We start from the raw sequence: 11497 nt of genomic DNA, 5'->3' as shown, positions 1-11497 counted from the left end.
CTGGGTCTGCAGAGAGCCCGAGCTGATTGCTCACAGAGATGTGAACTGCTCTGGGGATAACTGATCTCTGCCTGGGTCTGCAGAAAGCCTGAGCCGATTGCTTGCAGAGGTGTGACCCAATCCCTGCCTGGCTCTGCAGAGAGCCCAAGCCAATTGCTCGCAGAGGTGTGAACCGATCCCTGCCTCTCTCTGCAGAGAGCCTGAGTCAATCGCTTGCAGAGGTATGAACTGTCCTTAGGCCAGGTCTGCACTACAGACCTAAATCAGTATAACTGTGTGTCACTCAGGAGTGTGAAAAATCCACACACCCCTGAGCACCATAGTTACCCCGAGCTAACTGCCCATGTAGATAGTGCTAGGTTGACTTCTCCCGTCGCCACAGCTACCGCTGCTCGGGAAGGTGGATTAACTATGGGTGACCGCTCGCCGCTTAGAGGGTCTTCACGGAGGTGCTACGGCTGTGCCGCAGCAGCGTTTGAATGTAAACGTGCCCTCAGTCTAACCGACGCTGCCTGAGTTGGCAGAAAGCCTGAACTGGTCGCTTGCAGAGGTGTGAACGGTTCTGAGTGTGACTGTTGTGGCAAGGGTGTTGAGTCACTCGCTGCCTCCAAAGGGGGCATTAAATGCCCCCCTCCCAGCAGGGCATACAGCGTGTGTCAGGAGGGGGCCTGGCCCTGCCCCTCTCCCCCCCAAACCAGCAAATTACTAAGGGATCCCACCGCTTCCACCACTGCCTCTGGCAGTGCCCTGCTGGGGATTTTTTTTTTCTGGTTTTCATTTCATTTTGGAGCGGGGATGTCCCAGATTTTCAGAAGGGACCACTCTGACCTCGCGTATAACACAGCAGCCTTTCTCCTCGTACCCTGGCTCTACACTGAGCTCTGCTAAAAACCTCTGGGGGAAATCATGAGGCAAGGAGTTCCCCAGATTCACGTAAAAAGCGGACTTCCTTGGGGCAGTTACATCTCACATCAGAAGGGACCCGTGTGATCCTCCAGTCTGAACCCCCCATCTCATGCAGGCCAGAGAATGGCCCCCCAGTAATTCCTAGAGCAGAACTTTGAATGCTGTTGGATTTCCTGCTAGGGGCTTCGGGAGACCCTACATAAACCAAGTAAAAATGCCCCCCGCTAGGGGGTGAAAGAAAACCTGGATTCTTCCAGGCTTGCTGGCGATTTATTCATTGTTCAGCCACAGCGTTTTAACCACCCCACAAATAAACCACAAGCGAGGCAGGGGAATGGAAAACCAATGGGATTAAAAAAAAAAAATTCACCGGGGCGGAACCAGGATCTTTGTAAAATTGTTTGTTTTTTCCAGGTTTTGGTGGATTTCGCCAGGGTTTTTTCTCTCCCTAAGCGTCCCCCCCCCCCCCGGTATGTGTGTGTGAGAGGGGAAACCTGGATTAATTTCCTGTCAACTATGGAGGAAAAGACTCCAGGATCTTTTACAAAGTGTTTTTCCAGGTTTTTGGAGTTCTCAGATGTTTTTTTCTCCTGGGGGAGATGTGGAAAACTTGGTTAAAATTCCCCTGACCACAAAGAATTGAGGATTTTTTCCCCCTACATAGGTTAAGGCCCCGTGCCCCATTCCCTCCCTCTCTGAGCCAGCCAGACACCACCCTGGGGCCAGATCAGAGCCAGCACCCCCAGAGGGGGAAGGCCCTGTGCCCCATTCTCCCCCTCCCCTGCCAAAAGAAGCTCTGCAAGCGTTTATAGCAAGAACTGGCACAGACGTTTTATTAGAATAGTTTGCTCCTCAAATAAATAGGAGGAGTTGTGGATAAATACTCAGCGCCAGATGCAGCATCCCACTGAATCCTCAGTGCTCCCTTGAACACGCCCCTTCCCACTGCCCCACCGCTCCCAGTGTTACAGCCCCTTGTTTCTTTCGTTGCCGTATAAACAGGGTATTTAGGTAGGGCCTACATAAACAGACCTAGGGGGGTTGGTCCCTGGGTCAAATCATGTGGCAGGTAGTTCCACAGGTTAACCACCCTCCGCTCTCCTCTGCTGAATTCCCTATGCCCCTGGGTCAAAACATGTGGTTGTGCAAATGGTTACCCAGCTCTCAGCCCCTCACTGGGCTCCTGGGTCAAATCATGTGGTGGGGGTAGTGCCACAGGTTAACCACAGGCCATTCTCCCCTGTGCCAAATCATGTGGCAGGTAGTTCCACAGATTAACCACAGCTCATCCTCCTGTTAAGCTCTCCAGGCCTCTGGGTCAAATCTTGTGGTTGGCAGTTCCACATGTAAACTATAGCCCTTTGTCCCCTGCTAAAGTCTCCGGACCTCTGGGTCAAATCATCTGGCAAGTAGTTCCACATCTTCCCCACCCCCCCCCGGCTAAATTATCTGGTCCTCTGTATCAAATCATGTGGCAGGTAGTTCCACAGGTTAGCTGTAGCTCATCCCCCTCCCCATGTCCAACCTCAAGGCCCTGGCTCGACTCAGGGGGAAGCTGCATCTTCACGATAGTGCGGGCGGCATGTAGGAGAGTAGCGAAGCGCAGGCCCGAGGCAACGGTGAGGGGCTGGTGGGAAGGACGGCGGAGGGGGGCGGTGTCCGTCTCACTCCTTAAGAGCCAGCTTCTTGTTCCTGGCCCATCGCCTCCAGCAGTAGCCCCATGGGCGTCCTCTTCAGCCCAATGCTCTCGATCTTGTTCTCGATTTTATTCTTGAGGTTCCGGAGGCGAACGGAGGCGTGGATGAGAATCACTGCAGGTGGTGTGGGGGGGGGAGGAAGCGAGAAAGTGGGGGGGCTGAAAGCATCCCCATCGCTGGCTAAGAACTGCCCCAGCCCCCGCAACCCAGGTCTTGCGACACAGCAAAGCAGCAAGTTGCTACTCCCTGCCGCCGCTCGCATGCGTGGATGTGGCTGTCAGAATGCACCGGCCATGCCGCAGTGTTTGCCTGCAGGGCGTGTTTGCAGGCAATCTCCCACAGCCAAAGCGGCACCAGGGCAGGGACGGCACGCGTGGATGCTGCGGCGAGAATGCATGCGCCATGCCCCCGCCCACTGGCAAAAGGATGCAGCAGCATGGGGGGTCTGCATCGGTGGACATGCATCGAACATGCAACCAGTCGCTGCAGCCGATGCAACAGGGCGGCGATGGCCCGCCTGGCTCTTGCAGCGAAAACGCAGGGGCCTGCTGCATGCAGAGATGCTGCGCTGGTACGGAGCAGCCCACGCTGCACCGGCATGCACAGCGGGAATGCACCTAACATGCACCTGCCCCACGCTTGCAGCACGGCCCCGCATGGGCGGATGCTGCAGCGGCCGTGGCACGAAGATGCAACGGCCCGCAGCAGGGAGGCTGCAGGAACGGCCCTGCCGGCCGCCCGTGAGAACGACTAGGAAATGCAACTGCCCTCCAGGGTGGGGGCTGCATGCATGGATCTGCCCACAAGGAAGCAACAGCCGTGCACCCCCTTGTCCTCCCCCCCGGCCAGTATGCAGCATGTGACCCACGGATCTGACTCCCCCCCAGCCCATACACTGTGTTCACCCCCTGCCTGCCCCACTCACCCCCATCAATACCCCTGTTCCACTTCCCCCATCAACCCCACCCCCCGATCTCTCCTACCCCATGCGTCCCCACCCCCAAATTCCACCCCAGCAAACCTGGCCCTCTTCCTCTGTTCCAGCCCGCCCCATAGCATTCCCTAGGCCCTACTTAACCTGACCCCATAGATTCCACACCCCCATCAGCCCTGCCTCAACCCCTCCCACTCACCGGAGATGGGCAGGGCGACTGTCAGCAGGAAGACCTCCGATCCCCCCAAGAGAGACACCAGGCCATAGGCGCTGCCCAGCACGGCCAGGAGGCTGGCGCCGGGGTAGCTGCGCCGGAAGCGCCGAATCGGGGCCTTGTTCTCGGCCGCCCAGACGAAGGCGACGAAGATGAGGGTCACGGTGGAGCCGGAGAGCAGGGTGTGCAGGGGCCGGAAGTACCTGCGGGGCCAGGGCAGAGTGAGAACCCAGGAGTCCGGGCACCCACATTTTGCATTGACCCCCCGGGAGCATGCGCCCCCCCTTGCATAGAGCATACATGGCCCCCCACCGCTTGTATCGTCTCCCTGGGGAGCAGACATGGCCCCACCCCTTGAATTGACCCCCACCAGCATGCACGCCCCCCCTTGCACTGACCCCCGCCGATAATTGCATGGCCCACCACCCCTTGCACTGACCCTCCCCAAACAATGCACGCCCCCCCTTGCACTGACCCCCCCGCACATTGCACGGCCCCCACCCCTTGCACTGACCCCCGCATGCACTGACCCCCACCGCGCACTGCACGGTCCCCACTCCTTGCACTGACCCCAGCATGCATGCCCCTCCTTCCACTGACCCCGCACATTGCACGGCCCCACCCTTGCACTGACCCCGCACACTGCACGGCCCCACCCCTTGCACTGACCCCGCACATTGCACGGCCCCACCTTGCACTGACTCCCCCTTGCACTGACCCCGCACATTGCACGGCCCCCGCCGGCGCTCACCCCAGCAGCAGCGCCAGCCCCAGGCCCAGCCCGTAGTTGCTCTGGTAGTAGAGCAGGTTGTTGAGGACCCGGTTCCTCCAGCGCTGCGGGTCGCGCGGGTCCGGGGCCGCCAGGCGCGCGGGGCCCAGCAGGAAATCGTCCAGCGCCCGCAGCGGGCGGCCGCACCTCGGACATCTTCAGCGCCCGGCCGCCGACTACAGCCCCCGGCATGCACCGCGCCGCCCCGCCCGCCCGCCGCCCGGGCCGCCCGCCGCGGGGCCGCCTGGGAAATGGAGTCCTGGAGGGGACGGGGCTGGGAGCCAGGACTCCTGGGTTCTCTCCCGGCTCTGGGAGGGGAGTGGGGTCTAGTGGTTAGAGCAGGGGAGCACGGGTGGGAGCCAGGACTCCTGGGTTCTCTCCCCGGCTCCGGGAGGGGAGTGGGGTCTAGTGGTTAGAGCCAGGACTCCTGGGTTCTTTCCCCGGCCCCCAGAAGTGGTTGCATCTGTTGCTGCTGCCCCATACTTGTGTGGGTCCCTGCTGCCCCCTGCTGGTGGCGATCCCTGCCCTGGGTGTGGGTGTGTCCAGGATGGGGGGATGTTGACTAAACAGGTGATTGTGCCAGGCTGTTGGTTGTGGGTGTGGGGGCCAATACATGGGGTGCTGTGGGTGGGGGTTGCGGGTGGGGGCAGTGCATGGGGTTGCTGTGGGTGGGGTTGTGGGGAAGGGCATAGGGGCGCTGTGGGTGGGGGCAGTGCATGGGGTGCTGTGGGGAGGGCATAGGGCGCTGTGGGTGGGGTTGTGGGTGGGGGCAGTGCATGGGGTGCTGTGGGTGGGGTTGAGGGGGCAGTGCATGGGGTGCTGTGGATGGGGCAGTGCATGGTGCGCTGTGGGTGGGGTTGAGGTGGGGCAGGGCATAGGGGCGCTGTGGGTGGGGTTGAGGTGGGGGGCAGTGCAGGGGCGCTGTGGGTGGGGTTGCGGGTGGGGGCAGTGCACAGGGGCGCTGTGGGTGGGAGTTGAGGCGGTGCTTGGGGTGCTGTGGGTGGGAGTTGAGGCAGGGGTGCTTGGGGTGCTGTGGGTGGGGCAGTGCATGGGCGCTGTGGGTGGGGTTGAGGTGGGGGCAGGGCATAGGGGTGCTGTAGGATTGGGGTTGCGGGTGGGGGCAGTGCAGGGGCGCTGTGGGTGGGGTTGCGGGTGGGGGCAGTGCAGGGGCGCTGTGGGTGGGGCAGTGCAGGGCAGTGCAGGGGGCGCTGTGGGTGGGGGTTGTGCTGGGCGTGGGGGAGGTCCTGCAGGAGAGGTTGGCAGTGTTGGGGGGCCGCCCCCCAGCGCTCTGGAGCAAGGCAGCGAGGCAGGACCCGCGGAGGAGTTGTGCGCCAGCTCACCAGGCAGATCCAGCAGGCCGCAGCCAGGAGCAAGGGAGCGAAACAGGTCGCAAAGAGGAGGAAGGGAGCCTGGTTCGCTGCCCCCCAACCCCCCCCCCCCACCCCAAGCGATAGAAGGACACAGGTTGCTGAGCGGACGAGTCGGCCACTCGCCAGAGACAGGCCCAGTGGAGGAGCAAAGGAGCGAGGGAATGAGACGGGCCCAGTGGAGGAGAAGTGCGGGAGTGAGGGAACAAAACAGGCCCAGTGGAGGAGTGTGGGAGTGAGGGAACGAGACAGGCCCGGAGGAGGAGGAGGGGAGCGAGGGAACGAGGCAGGCCCGGTGGAGGAGGAGGGGAGCGAGGGAACGAGGCAGGCCCGGTGGAGGAGGGGAGCGAGGGAACAAGGGAATGAGGCAGGCCCGGTGGAGGAGGAGGAGGAGGGGAGCGAGGGAACGAGGCAGGCCCGGTGGAGGAGGAGGAGGAGGGGAACGAGGGAACGAGGCAGGCCCGGTGGAGGAGGAGGGGAACGAGGGAATGAGGCAGGCCCGGTGGAGGAGCAGTACCGGAGAGGGGGCCGCACGGATCCACGGGCCCGGCTCTCACCCGGCTCTGGTACTGCCCCTGGGGGGGTGGGGGGTGACCCCTTCAGAGCACCAGCCCCCCTTGGGCTCACACTCTCCCTGGGGGGAGCCCCTTGGCTTCTCTGACCCCTGGGACCAACCCTCAGTGCCGCCCCCTCACGCCATGAGCTCCCCACAGTGAGGGCCCCCCCAGAGGGAGACACCCCCCGAAAGGGAGCCCCTCCCCAGCTTCCTGAATCTGGAGTGACTCTCCCTGTGTGAACGCAGGAGGCTTTATTCAGTGTTCGGAATAAGTGTTACCAGCTGGAGCATAAAGGGGCCCGGGGTGGGGGGGAATCCCTGGTCGTTTATTGCTGGGTGGGAAGTTTGGGGGGCAGTGGGGGGGCTCAGGGCCCCCCGCAGAGCCCCCTCAACCCCCTCACTGCCCCCAAACCTCCCACTGTGCCACACAGAGCCCCCCAAACCCTCCAGTGCTCCCCACAGGGCCCCTGAACCCCCTCACTGCCCCAAACCTCCCACTATGCCAGACAGAGCCCCCCAAACCCTCCAGGGCTCCCCACAGGGCCCCCTGAACCCCCTCACTGCCCCCAAACCTCCCACTGTGCCACACAGAGCCCCCCCCAAACCCTCCAGGACTCCCCAGGGCCCCTGAACCCCTCACTGCCCCCAAACCTCCCACAGTGCCAGACAGAGCCCCCAAACCCTCCAGGGCTCCCCAGGGCCCCTGAACCCCTCACTGCCCCCAAACCTCCCACTGAGCCGGACAGAGCCCCCAAACCCTCCAGGGCTCCCACAGGGCCCCTGAACCCCTCACTGCCCCCAAACCTCCCACTGTGCCAGACAGAGCCCCCCAAACCCTCCAGGGCTCCCCACAGGGCCCCTGAACCCCCTCACTGCCCCCAAACCTCGCACTGTGCCGGACAGAGCCCCCCAAACCCTCCAGGGCTCCCTGCAGAGCCCCTGAACCCCCTCACTGCCCCCAAACCTCCCACTGTGCCAGACAGAGCCCCCCAAACCCTCCAGGGCTCCCCACAGGGCCCCCCCCCAGCGCCCCAAGCTCCCCCTAGCCAGCATCAGGGCTGTGGAGCAGCAGGGAGGTGGTCTCCTAGCAACAGCCAATGGGAGGCGAGGATGCAGCTGGATCGGGGCAAGGGGGGGCAGGCGGCTGCTGGGCCCTTTTGAGCCACAATTGGTGGAGGCGGTTCCCCCCCCGCTCCACAGCCCTGACACCCCCCCAGGCTCGGGGGGGGCTGGCTGGAGGGGACCCCAATGCCTGACCCCCCCCAAGGCTGAGAAAGGGGGTTGGCTGGACAGAGGGGACCCCAATACCTGCCTCCCCCTCACACACTCCTCCCTCCGTCTCTCAGGCTCCCCCCCAGCAGGGCCCTCTTTGGGGCAGATGGACCCGCCTCCCCTCCTCAGCACGGCGCCCCCCAGCGCCCGGCCCTGATTGCCAAGGGAGAGCGCCCCCCTGCCTGGCCCCCCAACCCGCTCCCCGCAGCACAGCCCCCCCCCAGCACCCGGCCCCGACTGCCAGGGGAGAGCGCCCCCTACTGAGCCCCCCGACCCACAGCACGGCGCCCCCCATCCCGACTGCCATGGGAGAGCACCCCCAACCTGCTCCCCACAGCACAGCCCCCCCCAGTGCCTGGCCCCAAACGCGAAGGGAGAGCTGTCACGGAGTATGGGGGAGTCCGGCCCTGCACCCCTCTTCCTGGGACCCACAGTGACTCTCAGCCAGCCAGTAAGACAGAAGGTTTATTGAACAACAGGAACACAGGATACAGCCCAGCTTGTGTTCAGAGCCAGGACCCCTCGATCTGGCCTTTCTGGGGGGTTCAGGGTGCTTGGATCCCAGCCTAGGATCCCCTGAAAACCCACCCCCCAGTTCCCCAACCGAAGACTGACCCAACCCTCCCCCTCCGCCCCTTTTCTTTGTCTAGCCCCCGGGCAGAGGTGTCCCCTCCCCTCCCCCAGGCCTAGCTCATGTTACCCCTGAATACCTGCATCTCACCTAAAATCCTCCCTGCTCTCCCATCCCCCACACAGACAGCCCCTGCTCCACCACACCTCTCCCCCCTCCGAGACTGAACTGAGCGGGGTCACTCTGCCCAGTGACCCGGGGAAGTTCGGGGCCCCCTCTCCGGGACAGCGCGTCCGCTATCAGGTTGGCACTTCCCTTCACGTGGACCACGTCCATGTCATAGTCCTGCAGGAGCAGGCTCCACCTCAGGAGCTTGGCGCTGGCTCCTTTCAGCTGGTGCAGCCAGGTCAGGGGGGAGTGGTCGGTGTACACGGTGAAGTGGCGCCCAAAGAGATATGGCTCCAGTTTCTTCAGGGCCCACACCATGGCCAGGCGTTCCTTCTCGAGGGCCGCGTAGTTCTGCTCCCGGGGTAGCAACTTCTTGCTCAGGTACACAATGGGGTGTCTCTCCCCCTCTTCATCCTCCTGCATCAACACCGCCCCCAGGCCCGTGTCTGAGGCGTCGGTAAACACCATAAAGGGCTTGTCAAAATCTGGGTTTGCCAGAACTGGGCCTCTGAGCAGAGCCTCTTTCAGCTCCTGGAGAGCCTGCTGGCACTGCTCGGTCCAGACCATCTTGTCTGGCTTCCCCTTCTTGCACAGCTCAGTGATGGGGGTGGCTATGGCGCTAAAGTGGGGCACGAACCTTCGATAATACCCCGCCATCCCGATAAAGGCCTGGACCTGCTTTTTGGTCTGGGGAGCGGGCCAGTCTCTGATCGCCTCCACCTTGGCTGGTTCTGGCTTTAGGCAGCCGCTCCCCACCCGATGGCCCAGGTAAGATACTTCCGCCATCCCCACCTTGCACTTCTCCGCCTTTACGGTCAGTCCAGCCTCCCAGAGTCGGTCCAGCACTCGTCTAACCTGGGACACGTGGTCCTCCCAGGTCTGGCTGAAGACGCAGATGTTGTCAATATACGCCACAGCAAAACTCTCCATCCCCCTCAGTAGCTGATCCACCAGGCGCTGGAAGGTGGCCGGCGCTCCCTTGAGGCCGAAGGGCAGGGTCAAAAACTCATGGAGCCCCAGAGGGGTGATAAAGGCCGATTTCAGCCTGGCATCTGCGTCCAGCGGCACTTGCCAGTAGCCCTTTGTAAGATCCATGGTGGTGAGGTACCGAGCGCCTCCCAGCTTGTCCAGGAGCTCGTCAGGCCTTGGCATGGGGTAGGCATCAGATACGGTGATGGCATTGAGCCTCCTATAGTCCACACAGAACCGGATCGACCCGTCCTTCTTGGGGACCAGCACCACTGGGGAGGCCCAGGGGCTGGCAGACGGCTGGATCACCCCCAAGGCCAGCATGTCCCTGACCTCTCTTTCTAGGTCTTGGGCAGTTTTCCTGGTGACCCGAAGAGGGGAGCATCGTATAGGTGGATGTGACCCGGTCTCCACCCGGTGGACAGTCACATTAGTGCGTCCAGGCTGGTTGGAAAACAGCTGTCGGTACAGATGCAGCACCCCTCTGATCTCAGCCTGCTGGGCTGGGGCCAGCTGATCAGAGAGGGGAATCGCCTCCAGGGGGGAACCAGCCTTTGTCCCTGGGAATAGATCCACTAAAGGGTCATCCCCCGGCTCCTCCCAATGTCCACACACGGCCAACACCATATTCCCCTGGTCATAATATGGCTTCATCATATTCACGTGGTACACCCGGCGGTGGTGCGCCCGGTTCGACAGCTCCACCACATAGTTTACCTCATTTAGCTGCTTGACAACCTTGAAGGGCCCTTCCCAGGCAGCCTGGAGTTTGTTTTTCCTCATGGGGATGAAAACCATCACCTGATCCCCGGTGGCGAAGGCGCGGGCCCGCGCCGTGCGGTCGTACCAGACCTTCTGCTTCCTCTGGGCTTGGGCCAGATTCTCCCTGCTATCCCCTGCCCGATGGTCCACAAACTCGTCGGCCAGCCGGCCTGCATGCTGCGGGTTCTCCGGCTTGTGGTCCATCAACCACAGCCTCAGCTCGGATGGGCACTGCGCATACAGGTGCTCCAGTACGACTAGGTCAAGCAGGTCCTCTCTAGTTTGGGCCCCAGCCGTCCACTTGCGGGCATATCCCTGCGCCCGGTTGACCAGTTGGAGGTATGTGACCTCCCGGGTCTTATGTTGACTCCGGAACCTCTTCCGGTACATCTCCGGGGTCAGCCCAAACTCGCGGAGCAGGGCCTCTTTGAACAGGTTGTAGTCCCGCGCCTCCGCCCCTCTCATTCGGCTGTACACCTCCACGGCGGTGGAGTCCAGTAAGGGGGTGAGGCACCGGATCCTGTCTGCGGGGTCAACCTGGTGCAGCTCGCAGGCGTTCTCAAAGGCCGTCAGGAAGGTGTCTATGTCCTCCCCCTCCTTACGCCGGGCCAGGAAGTTGTTATCGAAGCTCTTTGTAGGCTTGGGCCCCCCCTCACTCACCGCAGCCGGGGCCTCACTGCTCCTCAGCCGGGCCAGGTCCATCTCGTGTTTACGTTGCTTCTCCTTCTCCCTCTCCTCGTATTCACGCTGCTTCTGCTTCTCCTCTTGCTCCTGTCTCAGTTCTTGCCTCCTTAACTCGAGCGCCTCCCTGTCATATTCCAGCCGCCTCCGCTCCAGGGACAGGGATCTCTGTCGGGACGATCCCCTGCTGGCCACTGAGCCCTCGGTAGTCGCTGGGCTCCCCCTCCCCCTACGCCTAGGGGTGGGGGGTTTCGGGACACCCTCAGCGGCCGGCTGACCCCTTCCAGCGGGTCCAGACACTGGTGCCTGCGCTGCGTCTGCCAGGCTGCTTCCCTCAGAGACAGGGACCGGTTCATCCCTGCGATCTCTCTCCTCCAGCCGGGCAATCAGCTGGGCCTTGGTGAGCTTCCCATGGCGCAGCCCCCCCTGCTTGCACAGCTCCACCAGCTCACACTTGCGCTGCTGGGAATACATCTTCCTGCTGGCCGCTCGCAGGCCGGGGTGCTCGCTGCTCCTCACGGGTTCCAGGGGGACCCCTAGTGTGCCAGTCCTTGAGGTCACCCCCTCCCTGCCAGGGTCGAGCTGCAGACTCCTCCGCCCCTGGGACCGCTCGCTGTGATCCCCCGGGGGA

At 62.7% G+C, this 11497-nt stretch overlaps 1 protein-coding gene across 1 annotated transcript; it reads right to left on the bottom strand.

Moving 5' to 3' along the window:
- Positions 1-1746: 1746 nt before the first annotated feature.
- On the bottom strand, positions 1747-6587 carry PRAF2 (PRA1 domain family member 2). Its single transcript, XM_039510317.1, has 4 exons — positions 6583-6587; positions 4502-4676; positions 3737-3956; positions 1747-2717 (listed from the first exon to the last, which is right to left on the bottom strand). The coding sequence occupies exons 1-4, from the start codon at positions 6585-6587 to the stop codon at positions 2578-2580; spliced, it is 540 nt and encodes a 179-aa protein (XP_039366251.1). The 3' UTR covers positions 1747-2577.
- Positions 6588-11497: the final 4910 nt, after the last annotated feature.

Source organism: Mauremys reevesii, linkage group 22 (genome assembly GCF_016161935.1).
Source record: "Mauremys reevesii isolate NIE-2019 linkage group 22, ASM1616193v1, whole genome shotgun sequence".
Taxonomy (NCBI): domain Eukaryota; kingdom Metazoa; phylum Chordata; order Testudines; family Geoemydidae; genus Mauremys; species Mauremys reevesii.
This window is presented reverse-complemented; position numbering and strand designations above follow the sequence as displayed.

Coding starts and splice junctions, on each gene's coding strand:
- PRAF2 (XM_039510317.1), bottom strand. Junction 3,957..4,501: donor GGCTGGCGCTGCTGCTGGGG/TGAGCGCCGGCG, acceptor CCCTGGCCCCGC/AGGTACTTCCGGCCCCTGCA. Junction 2,718..3,736: donor AGTCGCCCTGCCCATCTCCG/GTGAGTGGGAGG, acceptor CACCACCTGCAG/TGATTCTCATCCACGCCTCC.